Source organism: Plectropomus leopardus, chromosome 2, assembly GCF_008729295.1.
Source record: "Plectropomus leopardus isolate mb chromosome 2, YSFRI_Pleo_2.0, whole genome shotgun sequence".
NCBI lineage: Eukaryota > Metazoa > Chordata > Actinopteri > Perciformes > Serranidae > Plectropomus > Plectropomus leopardus.
Genome location: NC_056464.1, coordinates 32,310,040 through 32,327,682, shown reverse-complemented (window position 1 = coordinate 32,327,682; position 17,643 = coordinate 32,310,040). Strand labels below are relative to the sequence as shown.

General features: G+C 39.5%; 1 protein-coding gene across 4 annotated transcripts in view; it reads right to left on the bottom strand.

Moving 5' to 3' along the window:
* Positions 1-17,643, bottom strand: part of rap1gapb (RAP1 GTPase activating protein b) — a 143,406-nt gene that overhangs the window by 65,214 nt on the left and 60,549 nt on the right. For all 4 annotated transcript variants that reach the window (XM_042509013.1, XM_042508971.1, XM_042508998.1 and 1 more), the window contains one exon: positions 7,819-7,854. Coding sequence is in view for 3 of the 4 variants with exons in the window: in XM_042508971.1 (XP_042364905.1) it covers positions 7,819-7,854 (36 nt within the window). In the remaining variant the exon portion in view is untranslated. The remainder of the gene's footprint in view (positions 1-7,818; positions 7,855-17,643) is intronic.

Below are 17,643 nucleotides of genomic sequence, written 5' to 3'. Positions count from 1 at the left end.
CAGACCACAATCAGAAACCTGAAAGCTTCTGATACCAAAATCTTGTCTGGTGCTGCCAGATTCTGCACACATGTTTATAGAAATTAAAATCTAGAGGTATTTTTCACCATGGACCCTATTTTCCCATGGTTTCTGTGTCTAAAGCCTCTTTCTCACTACAAGAAAAAAAAAACCCATTACACCCACACTTTTGTATTTAATTGGAAAGGTTGAAATTGGCCTTCACTCCCAGGACAAATGACTCTGCAGAAGTCATGGATATTTACTGGCTCCCGCTCTGATTAACTGTGATATACAATGATGGAAATATGACACTCGGGTGGACACACAAATTTTAGCCCTTTTGCCAGTGCAACAGGCTACTACAAAATACCGTCTGCCGTATCATTTTCTGTGGCCTCCATGCTGCTTTCTACTGTTTACCATCCCATCCGTTATGCTAAATGTGACAAACACCAGAAAAACAAACAAAAACAGATTGGCATATATACTGGCAATGGGGGAGCAGCCTATCATCTATTTTTAACAAGTTTTCCCACATTTAATTTTGGTGATACAAAGGTATAAGTGACTGATGGAAAAAACGATGCAATGTCACCATGTAGGGCAAGTTCACACCATCAATATATGTCTACTAAAATGCCACTAACATGCTTAAATTATTATTTAAGTGTCATACATTGCTATGGAAAGGACCCCCAAAGAGAACGACCTTGTTTGACCAGAAACAGTCCCAAAATCTCCATTGCCAAACCAACCAGACTCTATTGCCATCAATACTGGACCAATTCTGAGAAACTGCTGTTCTCATAAGTCACTTACACATGGGGAAATAGTAGCTAGGTTTAGAAATACCAAACTTAACATGTAACTGCAGATATATTCCGTGAGTCACAAGCTGAAACCTACGCACACACACACTATAAATACTATAAGTTCGACATTCCTGCTAAAAGTATGTCCTGCAATGCATTAGGGGAAATCTTTGGCTATGCCTTTAATGTTTGAAATTGTGTTATAATGTGAATTAGATAGCCAACATAAATTGGACATGTTGAAACCTGCCTGGGGCTTATATTCTGTGATCACAGCAGGAGCTGTAGCTGCGTCTGCAGATGACTGCATGATAGCAACATGCAAATGTGAAACGAGGAAATTAGAAATGTTTTATCTTTTATGGTATTACGGTGATATTTGGCTTCAAAGTAGAAAAATGGGATCACTCACTCTAAGACTGTGCTGCGATAAAACTTGCGTAATTTATGGATTTGACTGAAACTTTGTGATGCGAAAAAATAGTAAGTTAGTGTGTGGGGTGGGACAGAGGCATAAAGGAATGAAGTTGCCTGAAAGAAAATCAGCGATTCCAACTCTGGGCAAGGCTGTGGTTCTCAAATGATTCTGCATCAGAATCTGCTTCAATCAGTGTAGATGGAGGAAAGACAAGGTCAGAGGAGACTGAAATCAACTGTGCAGAGCAACAGATGGTCCAGCTTTGTCAAAAAGACTAAGAGACGCATAATCTCGTACTGAAGTCAGAAGGTGGAACAGCAGAAACGAGCTTACAGAGTTCCACAACTTCATGTACTGTGTGTATGGAGGACCACACGTTGGTAAAACTGCAGCCCCAGGACATCCTGGCAGCAGGGTTATAGTCAGCCCTGCCAGGCTTATTCTGCCCAGGAATGGTTCAGTGAACATCACAATGAATTCAGCTTGATACAGTCGCCTGATCAGCCATTAGATCTCAGTCCAGTTGAACACACTGTGTGTGAGATGAGGTGGCGCAAGCAACCCCAGCTGTTTGGGAGGCAAAATGAGGTGCAACACAATATAAAGAAGGCTCCCCTAATATATCTTTATATTTTCCATCAAAAATGTCTAATATGGTAAATGTTAACAGCCTTTTTGTCCCATAGACCATGTAAAATAATAGACATAGCTACTGTATGTAATGCATTTACAGTAGGCCCCCAGCTCAGCCTTGCTTCTAATTTTTCCCAGTTGCCAATCAGTACTCCAGAAAAAAATAAATCCTCTGCTGCCTAAAAGCATTTTCCCCAAAGACCACTGCTCTAAAAGAGACGTCTGTAAGACTATTGACAGAAAAACCTCCAACTGCAAATGTCAAGCACAAGGTCAATGTCAGTTATGAATCTATCTGTCTATATTCTTTTATTATTGATTAATGATACATGGAGGTTTTATATTTGTATAACTTTCAGTGAGCTGAGAAAACAGATTTTAAAACCTATCACAATGTAAAGTCGCTGAGCCAAGCAAGAACTTGGGGCCAGCAGGAGAAACACTGCTGCAAATATTCAGTGCGTCGCATATTGCAGAAGAAAACTCAGGAGCTAGAAACTTTTTTTCGCCGTTTGTGCCAGGCGAGCCATTCCATTGAAATCAACAGGCACCATCTGGGGGTCTGGTATCTAGTTATTATTATACAGTTATCATTTACAGCTATAGTAATTTTTGCTTGCAACAAACAGGCTTAAAACCATTGAAACAAAATGTACTTTCCAGAAAAGCAGAACATCCAACTCCTTAGTGTCTTTCAATGAAACAAAATGCAGCACAAGACTTTAAAATAAATAAAAAGTAAATCTGGGGTTACACCATGGCTATGTTGCTTAACCAACGTTGTCACCATGACAGCAATTTGTCAACAGATGGCATCTACCAGTCAGTCAAAGCAACCACACCTTTAATTATGCATTACTTTCAGCCCTAATAACATTTAAATGATGACGTTACATAAAAATTCAACCCCTGTACAGTTGTCATGGAGAAATTAGCTATAGAGACCACAACTGTTTCTTTGTCCCAAGCTGTAAAGTTGGCATTTTAACAAAGGGGTCTTTGAGTTTTGACATGTTCTTAGAGGCCGCATCAGGTGGCCATTTCAGAAAGTTTTTTTGACTTTTTTGACTTCTGCGTTGGCTTCATTTTTCACCCCCAGGGGGTGCTTCTCAGTTGGTCCCATAGACTATAACTTAGACCTGGATACGGCGGCTGCAATCTTGCATTGGTGATATCATTTGGAGTTTTACATCGCTTGACCAATTGTGAGCGCCGCCATTGACAGTGAGCACACTGACTGGCACACACAGCTGTCAATCATGCCATTAAATTCCCTTTTCACAGAATGAAATGTCTAATTAAAACCAAACTAATCTAAAACAATAACACTTGTACATAGAGCAGGATGATAAAAACTACTTTAAATGACAGAGCCCATCTTTAGAAAAAAACATTTATTTGGTGTGTACTTTGAGTTTTTAGTTTAGCCCATGTCCCATACACTAACATTGAGGGGGCGGGGTTTATTGCCTGTACTGCAGCCAGACACTAGGGGGCAATCAAGATGTTTGGGCTTCACTTTTGGGCCACTTTAATGTCATCCACTTTATATACTGTACAGTCTATGGTTGCTCCCCATGCCCTGACTGAGTATGCAAGCCTTAAACTGCCCAAGTAGCCAGCTACAGTGGCTACTCTCCTCTCCTGTTTTTTCTCCTACAACTCTGACTCTTATATTAGGATGAAGACCACCCATTAACAGCAAGCTGGAGAGGCCCAGATGCCCAATTAGAGGCCTCTTTGCCCCACTATCTCATCGTTCAGCACTGAGGACCACTTCATTACCACCCAGCTCTCCGTGTCAGTCAAAGGACTGCTCAGTCTCATGGCCCTGCGCTGCTCAGAGTCGATAGCTGCAAGGCAACAGACACACCTCCAGCTGTGCACATACATAATATACCACATTAACTCAAAGAGGAGCCCTGAGGGGTTACCCTAACCAAACACGTTAATTAAGAAACACTTTTAATTCACAATTAGATTACAATAGCAATGCTGATCACGTTGTGCTTTATCAACTGCATCACTAGTCAGTAATTTTAATTGTAATATGCCTTCCTAATGCTTTCTCCCATTAGTGCAGAATCCAAATTGTTAAGGGCAAAAAATTCCAGAATGACAATTCTTGCATAAATGCCACAGCATTTACTCCAGCCTCTTTATTGCAGCACAGCAGGAGCTTTAGACTGAAGAAGATAAGCACCACCATTATCGAAAGCAATCAAGTTAATGAGTGTTTAATTGGCTACACTGTGCTATGAGCAGTTTAGCACCATAAAATAAGTGTGTTCCCACCTTTCATGGAAAGCACCTCCTTGTCCAAATGATTCAGGGCTAACTCGAGGCGCATGAAGAAGCATTTATGTGTCAGGGTGAGACGATGGAGACAGTTTGGCTCGGCACACACACCTACACCTGGCTGGCTGAGGATAATGTGATGGATTTGAGGCAGTGGCACTTGGCAGGGGAACCAGGAAGCTACGCTTTAATGATAGACTCTGTGGTTTGAAGCTGCTGTAAATCTCACATGCTGCTGTTCCTAACACAATAGCTGTGTGACGGGATAGGTAAGACAGAGATGGAGAACTAAGATGTTTCCTAATAAAGGCAAACCTTTTCTGAAACCATATCTGATAGTGGAATAAAACCTTCTGGATTTGGAGACAAAATAACTCCACAAGAAATCTCCCTGAGCCCAAAAGCGACAAATTATTAAGGACACTGTTGATACTTGGGTTTTTTAATCTAAGTGCAGCCTGAGACTGAAGGAATACACAACTGGCATAATGACTCAGTGATTATGATCACAGAGCTGTGCTTTGGATAGCTAGAAACAACCCAGCTCCACGGCGCCATCAGCATGCACCACAGACCTGTGACAGAGAGGAACCTGAATCCCCATAATGAAATCCAGTGGGTGTCTGAGGGTGCATTCTCCTCTGACGAGGCCAAAACATCCTCACACCATCAATTTTCCCTTTCCAGTGTACCCTCCCATTGCCGTTTTCAGACTCATTACAACTGTTTTTCATAAGTCCATAGCTCATTTTATGTGTAAAGTACTGTAATGATGAAGCAACAGCTGCTGGCGAGCTGGCTGAGAGCCCTGTAAACAAAAGGACAAAATCCCCCAGAACAAAAGAATACATTCTACTGCTGTATTGCATGTGACAAAGAGAAATAAATACAAACACTCAAGAAAAATGTAGCTATTTTGTCTCCCTCTGTGTGTTCTTGCCTTTTCTACCTCTGAATCAACTAGGATGGACTGTGCCCAGTGTCAGGCTTCTGTTAATTACCTGATATTTACAGCAGGATTTGACAACATTGGCATTTGCTGTGTTTAATCCATAAGAAACTCTGTATATAGTAGTAGTTCTACATATTACTATTATATAGTAATTATTGTCTCCTACTGTATTTCAGTCTTTGTCTGGGGGTAGCTGCCGCCGACAGGGGGATGGGGGATGAGAGGTCAGATCGCCAAGCTCCACTTTTTGTGTGTGTGTCCCCTTGTATCATTATGTGTCCCCTGTCTAAATTTGAAGGTTTTTGTGGGTCCATGAACTCAACTTAGGCTCTTCATGAGTCCTTTTTTTCCTCAGCAGCAGTTTGCAGAATTTGAGCTGCAGAGCGGATATGTTGATCTGAATAGAGCTGATCAGATTAATGCATGCAAGCAGCAGCTGCTGCAGATGCAAGTGAAAGCAAACATTCAGACCCAATGCAATTACAATAAAATCTGAGTTTCATTTTCACTGCACCTGGTGTTCTGCTGCTCCGTCTGTGCCCAAAGTATACTCAGTTCTCCAAGAGTGTTGTGCAAAATCAATGAGTGGTGCTGTAACAGCTGTATTTCTCAATCAAAGGATAGCCTATTACAGTTCCTGATATCCTGTTGGAAACTGATGCAGTACAGAGGTCGCCCAGTTTATTTACCAACGCCTGTATGATAGTTAGCAGGATGCTAGTTCAGCTGTTGCCCATCTTTTTGTTCTTTTTCTCAAGGTTTACTGACTTTTATATTTGAAAACCTCAACTTGGCTAGCTAGCTAAGCAAGAGGAGGGCCACATGCAACCATCATCCAAAGCCAACCATAAAAAGCACCATCAACCTTTGCAAAATAGACATAAGAGTGATGGCAGAGAGGCAACTTGAAGAGGTAACTCTTCATCTATTACCATATCCAAACTTAGTGTTTAGAATGTGTGAATTTATGCAATTCCAAGACTGATACCAAGGAAGCAGAAATAATCAAATACACGTTTAAATGTATGTTAAAAAAAATAGCGATACTAATTTTTCCCTTGCCTAATCACTCCAGAGCTCCTGACAAAATAGTATGACATGGTTGGTAACAATAAATGCCTTAGGTCACCCAGTTTCCTATGATACCAGCTTTAATAAAAAAGCACACTACAGCAAGTTTCATTTGCAGTCTATTTGTTTGTTTGTTAGTTTTGTTTCTCACCTTTGCCACATACAGCATTTGGCTGTCATACGACTGAAATTGGACTGCACCATTTTCACAATAACCAGGGCGTGGGGGGGGATCAGAATACAAGTTATCATGTGTTTTAATAATAATAAATGTGTTTAAAACATAAATATATATAACTTATATTGTCAGAATGTACACTGATGCTATTTGATCCCATATGTGGGTTAAAGTTAGACTTTTGCACAGGTCACCTTCGCCTGCTGCCAAGGTCAGATGTCCTATTTTGCAGTTTCAATGTTTGAGAAAAATAATTTGTGTATGTGTCATGTAATTCAGATCCTCTCTCGAGAATTTAATGTGTTCTTCTTTGGTTCATGCTTCACCCTTTCACAATGTTTAATGAAAATCGGGCTGAAAAACAAACAAACCCAACTAAAAACATAACCTCCCCTGTGGCAATAAATATAGACAAACCTAACAGCTACGGACTTGAATATATAATTACAAACTCACAGCACCGCAAACAAAAAGTGCATAGGTTAATTGCTGCACTAGAATATACATAAAATGAAAAACTGAAATTTTTTGTTAAAGTGCTGCAATCAATTTATCTGGTTGAGACCTCAAGTGCCCCACATGGCCAGCTGGTATGACACACATACTTGTGCTCCCTGTCACCCTCCATCTGCTCGTGTCCCTGTATTTACAGCCACACATTCGCTTCTCCATGCTGCAAGACTACCCGCCAAGTCGGCAACATTACAAGCTCCATTATCTCCATTTGAATCAGATGCAGATGTCCAAAGTCACAATATAGGAGCAGAAAGGTTTTAAGAGAGAAAATAACTTTATGCACAATTCAAAACCTTATTATGAGCCAGGAAAAAAAGCCAGAGTTAAGATAAAGAGCAAAGGTCTGCCTATGGTGTTATTGCGCTGATGTCTTTGTCTTCACCTTTTTAACTCTATCTTTACTCAGGTCATCAAATTGTCATCACTTTAAAAAAAGTACCTTTGGAGAGTATTAAAGTGATGGAGCTTCCCTTTATCACAATACGTTTTCCGGAAAGTAACTGACTAAGCATTAAACGGATGGACAAATCAAAGTCTGTCTCTACACTCCTTGTGCTGAGTCCACTGGCTGTAAAATTATGGAAAATATCTTTCTTATTGATGAAAGTCATGCTGACAGCAAACATGTCTGAAACAGAAAGATTATGCATGCTGACACGTTGTAAATCTAAATCTAAAGTCTTGATGAATATATAATGCAGAATTGAGCTTGTTCATATGAAGCTGTATTTATTTCTGATATTGCTTTCAAGTGACTGAAGTTATTAATCATAATTGTGATAAGTCATGTGAAAAAGGAATGACTAATCTTGAGACCTTTACCGTCAAGACTTCAGTAGTTAGAAACTCAACATTTAGGAAAAGTGTTGGGAGCAGTCAAGTATGAAACAAAACTCTCTGATGCATAGTATCTATTTCAATAAGGAGAAGGACTCACCACAAGGTTCTGGTCCTGGAGAAGGTCTTGTCAACTCTAGAGAGACACAAAGTAACAGTGGATTAAACTCAGTTCCTGTGCATTGCTGAAAATTGCTAAAAATATCTGGTGATGGTGAAACAATGTATGATGCATGTACTTAATTGTAGAGGGGTATAGAGTAATTGTATTAACACACTATTAATTATTTTACTTATTTAATTACTTTAATGATACAGGACATTTTTTTTAGTGCATGTAAGAGGACATTCTTGTTCTGTCATATCAAGGACAGCTTGATCAAAATTAACAAGTCATGGTGAATGGACCTGCAATTGTATGGTGCCTTTCTAGTCATTTAACCACGCTTTCACACTACAAACCACATTCACCCATTCACACACACACATTCACACACTGGTGGCTGAGGCTACACTACAAGGCGCCACCTGCTACTCATTTTTGTAACACTCACACACACTCTCACACTGTTGACACAGCCATTTGGAGCAATTTGGGTTTCCGCATCTTGCCCAATGATACTTCGTCATCTTGACTGCAGGAGCCAGGAATTATACCGTCAACCTCCCCATTTGTGGACGACCCGCTCTACCTCTTGAGACACAGACGCCCCTGACATGCTATGACCTCAGAAAGTTAATATGGTAAATCTTTTAGCCAACTGTTGTCTTATTACAGATGGAGATGATGAAGAGCAATGTTCTGAAGCTCTTCAGTCAGGAGGACTATACTTTTGCATGTTTAGACCTGTAATTTATTGCTAATACCATCTGCCCTCCACTCCACACATGCATGCTCACTCATCAGGTGCTCCATCACTTTTAACCAATGGTACAGCGACACACATTCAGTGTTAACCCATCACCTTGCTGATGTCTTTTTTGATATGATTCTCTTTTTGTCTTCAGTATGATTGCGCTGCAGTCGTCTGTCCCCTCTACCTCCTCAGCTCTGCCTTGTCTTCATCAGCCTCATCAGCGTATCAGTCTCATCAGAGAAACCAGCCACTACTAATGTCTGCTCAGGGCAGACACCCCTCAATAACAAAACCTTCCTGTAGAGTCTAAGCACCAAATGTCTTTCTGTCAGATCTTACTCATCACATATCACATGTTAATTTGTACAACTGTAATCTGTATCAAACAGTTATCTTTACTTCATTCACCCAACTCCCCTGACTCTCACTCTCCTTTAAGACTGGTATTGCTCTACATAAACTCGAGTGAAACATCTGGCTCTTTAGCATAGACTGAACAAAAAGATGGACAACATGACAGTTCCCCCTAAGTGTAACTTTTCAATTTCAATCGCCCCCTGGTGTCTGACTGCAGTATAGCTCATAAAGCCTGCCCCTTCTTATTTGTGAATGGGACATAGGCCAAACTAGAAAACTCTAAGTTCACACTAAATTATTTTTCCCAAAGATTGTTTCTGTCACTTAAGGTAGTTCTCATCACCCTGGTGTTTATTTAAGCATTTGTTTTTTTAAGTTTCATTTTAATGAGTTCAACAAAAAGGGGATTTTCCACCATGACTGATAGCTGTGTGCGCCAATCCATGTACTTGCATTCTATGGAGCAGCTCATGATTGGTCGGACAGCTGTTTTGGCGGGAACTCCCCCACCGTGGATATCCCTACTGTGCAGAATCAGGTGCTAAATGGCATCACCATTGCAAGATGGCAACACGTATCTCGGATATTTAACCTCACTTAAGCATAGTGGGGATACTGGGGGGGGGGGTGTCGTCCATCTTTATATACAGTCCACGCTCTTCAGCTTCTAAACGGCCCACTATAATCATCAAATATCTGCTAACCTTTTCTAGCATTAGATAAAGGCTGGAAATGACACTAATGCGAGCAGTGTGTCCAAAATCAAAACAGTAAAGCTTTTGGATGTAAAACTAAAACAGTGCCCCAAAAGTCACTAAAACAATCCATAGAGATCAGGAGAGCTGCAGAGTAGAGTGATTATACTTTGTTCCACAACAGGCAATCCCTTTTTAAGTTCAAGTGATGTCCTTATCCACTGCAAATACAAAAATATTGGTAAATTCAGTTTTGATGTTTTCAACAATGTGCCGCCATGAAGCCAGACGACTGTGTTCCACATCGCCTCCCTCCACTGCTCCCTTTTCGTCCCTCCACCTCGTTTATCTACACCTCTGCCTGCCAGCAGCTTGCAAAGTCCATCCAGAGTGGGATTGTCTGAAAAAGTGAAGGGGCAGCTGGCAGATGTGCCGTGCAGGCAGACTGCTGGAGTCCAGAAATGTCTCAGTGGGGTGGCAGCCAAATAGTGCAGGTTTCATAAAAAGTGGAATCAAATTTCACATAATGAAAAAGTAAATTAAAGGGTTAGTTCACCCCCACAATCAAAAATACGTATTCTTACAGTACCTGTAGTGCTATTTATCTATCTACTGGTGAATGTTTTGTGAGTGTTGGAGATATCTGTCATAGAGATGTCTGCCCTCTCTTCAATATAATGGAACTAGAAGGCACTGAGCAGGTGGTGCTCAAAACGCCCCAAAAGTATATTTGAAAAACTCAACAGCAACGTCTCTTTCCAGCAAGCATGACCTGGTTACTCAACATAATCAACAGACCTTGTCGTTAAGAGGAAACATGTCCTTTTGATTTGAAGGTGAACTGTTAAGGCAAAAATTAAAAAAAAAAATAAAACATGCCCGCTGACAAAGCATGTGGGATTTATGTAAGAAATTAATTACATGTGGCTGGTTGATGAAAAGATGGGTTGATATGGGTAATGACAGATGGAGAAATTATGTGTGCCTATAGGTGAAACTGCAGAGAAGAGAAAAAAAAGAGGGACAAGGAGATAAAGAGAAAAAAAGCCAGAAAGAGCAGTCTTGCGGTTTTCCATCTGTGCATCACAGAATATTCAGCGTTTTGTGTGGCTGGTTTTCTCATCCCATTTACCCTGCATACAAATGATGCAGGGCAAAACCTCCCACCTGGGTAAATCTGTGAAGCGGCACCAGAGTAGATGCTGAGTGTGGACAATCAATCTTCTGATAATCGCTGCTTATCCCCGCTCCCCAGGGCTAAGCCAATCAAATAATTACCATTGTCATCCGATGCCAACACGCTCACGGGCACTTGCTCCGTTTGTCAGTTACAACAACAAAATTTAAAAAAAACACATGAAGGTAATTAAAGCCTTCCTGCTGACAGTCTCCTTCAAATGGCTAAAGAGAGGAGTTTGCTTTAAGTATGCAATAGCAATGTGTCGGGGAGACTCGATTCTGTGTGTGAGGTTACTGCTGGGTCATCTGAGTATATTGTCTGCTTCTAAGAAACATCCACAGTGTCATCCTTTACATAATTTCTCAAGCATTAAAATGCAATTCAGTGTCTAATGACAACTTATGTGACTTTGACATGTCCAGTAGCATGTTAAGTGCTTGCCAGTCACCTACAGTTTGTTGCCAATATCTGTTGACATTGCGAGAAAGACGCTGTATTGATTCTTTTTTTTTTCTTACTCAGTCTCATGGAAAAGCTTTTAGAAATGATAAATGAGATTCCCAGCAATGTCACAAACCAAGATTTACCCAAGGAGAGTTTGGATTAAGGGACGAATTCGAAGGCAACACTTACTTCACGAATCATGTGATTTACTTGGCTGTCATAACATATTCATAGATCTGCATCTTATTCATTTTTATAATTATTTATTTATTCCAAGGAGCATTGGGGATGGATAAGAACTCAGTGCACAATCTGATATTGTATGTTTTATCTACTTAAAGAGCAACTTTGAACCTTGTTCACCTTGAACACGCCCCTCTTCACATATTCAAAAAATGATTTCAAATCCAGACGCACCCCAGCCTCAATGTCCTTGCAGCTTCTTCACTGATTGTTTTTGATCTAAAGCGCAGCACTACAGACTGGGACTATCATCAGTTGATACAGTAATATAAGAAAACATCTTTTTTTCATTATTGATAACTCTGGAAATTGTGAACATGGCTATCACCTTTTACCATAACATTTAAAATAAATAAATATTCAATTGCTAGATGGAGCAAGGTGTGAATATTCAGTGGCATGCCCTCACCACCGGGTGGCAGGACAGAGCTAATCGGTAAAACCAGGGCTGTTAATTGTCTTATCCGGAGTATCTGTGCATATCTGAGTCTCTTCTCTGGAATCTCTCTGTTTCTGACATTGAGCTCAGCAGCCTGTAATTATCTCTCGTTCTGTTTCCCCTCCCCCTTTGTCCTTCCTCCCCTCTTGTCTATTTCACCACTCGTGTGTGTTGTAAAAACACTGGATAACTTGTATGAGAGAGGATGGGATGATGTAAGAAATTGAAACAGTATCACCGCAGTGTGTCTGACATCAAACATGTTATTTTGTGAAACCTGCTGTGCTCACTCTCAGCATTTGGTTCTGTCATTAGATGCAACTCACCTTTGCACACAACTGTAGAAAATGTATTTGGCATGCAAACAGTGACATTATGCATGTTGCTGCTGAGGGCTCCACTCTTTGGCTGTGTTTGTTGCTCAGTGTTGAGAATGGAAATATTGGTTTGCAAGTCAGCGATGTGGTTGGTGATTATCACCCTGCTGACACAGGCAACACACTGTTTTGATGTTAACAGCCAGGAGAGAGAAACAGGCCCGTCACATAAACAACTACGCCTCCATCAACTGTGGAGTGACATTCACTCACGAAAGGACACGCTAACAGGTAGAAGGTAACAAAATGCTTGACTGTTGTCACTATTTAGAGCTATTATTTACCATGTAGCTTTTAGACTTATATAGGATGTGTTTTCAAGGTGTTTAAAGCCAATTATTTGTTTGTCATAAAAAAATTATACAAGTTATAATTCCAGTGAAATGTTATCCCATCGGTTCCTTCAACCCTTTGAAGCCTGAGCAAATTGGCTGGATTTCTTACAAGAGAAATAAGGTTTAAAAAACATTTTTGTTTAAAGTAACATCATTATAAATACAAACTTTTAAGAATTATAAAATTATAGTGTTCTGGATATTTTTTCAAGCTTTTTGATGATAATAATCTAATAATCCAATAAACTAGCTAGTCAGAAGAAGAGTTTATTTGTGAGTTGATTTCCTCATTCAGCCCATTCTCATTACCAAGTCGTCAAATATCATTACTTGGTCAGTGTTTTCGGCATCAGATGTCAACGCCACAAGCCACCTTTTGCAGCTGTATGATGTGCCACCGGGTGGTGTCAGTTGATGACGTGGATGGATGGCGCCTTTCCTGCTGGTTTGATTTGCCATTGGTCAGCTGGAAGGCACCTGTGGTGGTTTGAGATGCACCACTGGACGCCATCATTATAAATACTGCTGGTAGTGACATAATATAAGGCACTGGAAAGTCCTTATAGAGCAGGCGGGAGAACCAATGAATGGATCCAACAAACCCCAGACTTTAACCTGAAAGCCTGCTGTTTGCTTCCCATATGAACGTTGAGCCCAGTCATGATTTTTTTTTTCCATAAGCTAACCACATGCTTTTGTTGCACAAGGGCATAAAAGTAAATATGAGGTGTTTTACCAATGTTGTAAGTGTATTTTGAAAAAGACTGTATGCATATAATGAGCAGAAACTGTACATTTCCTGTGAAATTGTAAGAGTATTTTGAAAAACACACAATGCATGCAACAGTAGTAAATTGTAATGCCATCCCAGAATGTCAACAATTGACACAGGAGGACACCTAGCATATGTAGATGTGAACTGCACTGGCCAAGCGGCGATATTTGACAACAGCCACATACCACCACTGTCCAAAGCCAACGAAGAACCACCAAGAAAATACAGAGACAGCAGAGCATAAATTTAGCACAAATTTATCGGAGTTGACAGAGAGGCAACTGGAAACATCCGCTCATGGTAATTGCTCATAACAAGAGATAAAAATAGATTAACGACCTTACTTTAGAGCATATTTCCTCTATATCTGCATGCTCTTATAAATAGCTTTACTATCTCCAAGCAAAGATCATTTCAGTTAAAATGAGCTATGAAAAATAATTTTAAAAAAACAACTGGATATTGCAATTGATTACTTCACTATGTATTATAATTACAAACTTTTTGATAGAATATCACATGGATTTCACCGACAGCTGAGAAATTAAAACTTACACTTAAACTATAACATGCTTCTTAACTAGGAAAACAGATGACAGCTAAATTGAGCCATTGAGACAGAAAGCTCAATGAATTCAATTAAATGTGACAAATCATTTTGAGATGCATCTAAAATTATTCATCTAGCTTTGCTTGAGTGGAAGGAAGTGTTGCCATTCAGAACCAGATTGTCAAGCACACTTCAGTAATTATCTGACATCAGCACTCTTCCTCTGCCAAACTTGATAAATAAAGGCTGTTTTGAACAGTTGTTTTGTAGGGTCTTAACATGTACAGCGGTAGTAAAGTCTGATATATTATAAACTGTGATTGACTTGGATCTACAGTTTTGTTTTGTTTTAAATTTTTCCTATTTTTTGATTTAGGCCCTCTCGCACCAGCTAGTTTATGTGGGTCTACAGAGAAGGCAGTGAACCAGAATTCCACCAGCTAATTTAATTTTCAAGCTGCCATCAAACTTTTTAGAATAATTAGACTAAAATTGAATGCAGCTTTAGTAGAAGTGACAAGCAAAACCCCAGAAGGGGAAAAGGCAGCGTTCGGCTGGTTGCTGAGAAAGGGTGCAGCTTGGAGGCGTCCTGATAAAACCAGTGGTAAGAACTGAAAGGACAAGTCAACAGAAGAAACATGGTATGTGGACTGAACATTAATAGCAAGAAAGCTGCCTTTACACAAAAAGAGAATGTTGACATTGTGTGTTTCTGTAAACCAAAAATCGTTACGTTTGTACGTTTCATACAAATCATATCAATGTTTCGAAAGTGACATAATTATAATTTCATGTATATGAGCTGACTTTGTGATCAGGAGACGTGGCAAGTGGTGGATTACATGACACCTGTGCGAGATAGGTGCCAAGCATCAGATCACTGAAATCAACAAATAACAAAACTGGTTGTTCTTTAAGCAACATTGGCTGCATTTCCAGCGGTGACTGTGCCACCAAAACTGGGTATTTTAAGCCAAAACATGGTCGTTTCTCAACCACAACCAGGTGTTTTTAGTGCCAAACCATGTTAACCACAGCATTAATAATATGTATAAAAGCATTAAGTTTCAACATATGTGCTTCTTAATAACATACATATGTTGAGAATCTTTGTTTTTCAGACGTGTAAAATTCCAACACTTATTTTGAAAATCTGGCTGCAAAAACAAGAGCTGTTCATGAAAGAATTCAAGGGGCATCAAAATAAAGTGGGTATGCGCAATAATTTTGGCACATCACCAGCATCGGCAGACTTTGGTTTAAAATGAAATATCGGAATTATTGTTATATAATGGCATTTCAGATATATGCCAAAAAATCAGATTATAATCAGAATCTGTTGACAGTTGGTGGGTTATAGCAATAGGTCGCTCTGTCCGACAGTTGGTCTCCAAAAATTTCCCTAACTCTTTGCTGGCCACAGTTTCTACCCTAAGAGACTTAAATTTGCCATGAAGGTCAAGTGTGTGAGTGAAGGTGTGTGTTTGTGTTTAAGCTAAATGGCTGAAGGGAGTCAAGGAGGAGCGGCAATGGGAGTGGCCGATAACAAACAGTTGCCTAACTTACAAATGGATTCACAGACTTTCCCAAGATTTTGTGGAACGATTGGTCATGATCCAATGGACAGCTGATTCAACAGATTAATGTAACACGACCAAACTTTGTAGAAAGACATACACAAATCATTTTTTAACTTATGATCCAGTTTAGTTATCATTGGACGAGTAAAGTAAGTAAAGTAAGCGTTTATGAGGTTGTATGTGCGTGAATGCATGTGTGTATGTGGTCGCAGCTCATAATAAATATTACTTTAGAATGTTTTTTCAACTTTGGTGTTGCTGATTTAGTCATGAATATGTAAACATGAACTATGAAACTATAAAAACAAAGGGAAAAAAACTGAGAAAAAGAAAAATGCCTATCAAAGTTCCCTAGAGCCCAAGAAGATGCTATCAGATGTCTTGTTTTGTCTGAACAAAGAGTCCCAAAGCGAGAGATATTCAGTTTACGAGGATATAAAACAGAGAAAATCAGCATAATCCTGACATTTTAGAAGCTGGAACCAGGATATGTTTGGCATTTTTGCATAAAAATTGTCTTGAATGCTTAATCGATTGTTAGAATAGCTGCCTAATTTTCTGTGGATCGAAAAATCATTGCAGCTCTGGCACAGATGTCAACAACCACCAAAAATAGTTAAGAGCCAATAAAAGAAATATTCACAGCTGAACAGTTACAATGCCTAAAAGTAAAGGTGTACTGGTTGTGCAATCACACCATCCTCCCCCTCAACATTGCCATCAAGTAGGTATAATACCTGCGAGGGAAACTAAAACAGAGCAGTGGGTTATCTGCACAATCCTATAATCTTTCACTTGGCTGAGCGGTTGCCAGTTGTCTTCAGGCACAAAGCTGACTTTACTCACCACAGCAGGGAACCAGAGAGCTATAATTTTAAGCCTGCGAAACCACCAGCATCATTGATTAGCTTTCTCCAAATCTTTACCGTCACAACATCAAATCTCAAAATAGGCACACCAGAAAAGGCCTTTAGGCTTGTGTATGGAGTGCTTTTGAAGCGGTATTGACTTCGCCTTCTTGTTGTTTTTTGGATTTAAACAAATGTGGGAGATTTGAAGCTGATCTATGATGCCTTTCTTTTTTTTCTGCTATATATGTGATGTTACACGTTGGTAAAGTTTCAAACGATGAGGTAAATGTACATTAAAGTAATCCCTGTGAGCAAAAACCTCAGGAATCAAACCTTCCTAAATACTCTGTTTCCCACGGTCTTTCTACTTTCAAGACAAGATGATGCCAGCTCTTGACAGATTACATTTTATTTAGATTTTTTTATGGTAGAAAGTGACGCTATTTTCTGTCACAGTCATTTTCCGGCTGCAATGATGGTGAAGAGATGTCAAGATGTTTAAGACCCAGAAACACTGACCAGCAAGACCAGACTGGGCTTCTTCAGGGGGACTTAAAGAAACAGGCACTACAATGGAGCACTTCAGACAGAGGGTTAACTCTTTGAAACCTGAGCAAGTAGTCTAGATTTCTTTCAAAAAAATGAGAAGTCAATGAGCAAGAAGAAGAAATGACCTAAAAAACTGCAAGAAAAAAAAGTACAAGAACATTACTTCAAATTCTTTAAAACTATTATACAGATAAATAAATAAATACAACAAAATTACCTGGAGAAGTGTTTAAAAAATTATAATTCTGTAACATAATTAAAAATATGTAATTATGGTCCTTCTTTTTTTTTTTTTAGATAACTTTCTAAATTTACTAATTTCTTGCAATGTTTGAAACACTTCTTACCAAGTTGCTCGTTGCCTTTTCCCCTATGGTTTTGAAAGAAATCACACCAATTTGTTCAGGTTTCAAAGGTTGAAATACTTGTAAGAGTCACCTGAAAGCGGTACATCAAAAATGATGTCACACCAGGCTTCAAAGAGTTAATACAGGTGTTTTACAGTTGTTTTTGTTTGGGTTTTTTTACCATTACAACATGTAAATATGTTCTAGTAGAAGCCGTAAATACATGTATAAACCTGATGATGAGTATAAGAACTTCCCTTCAAAGAAAAGTTTACTGTTCATCCACACAAAGCAAACAATGTTAAAATCAGCTTTTCACCCACACAGTCCTCAACTATCTATTGTT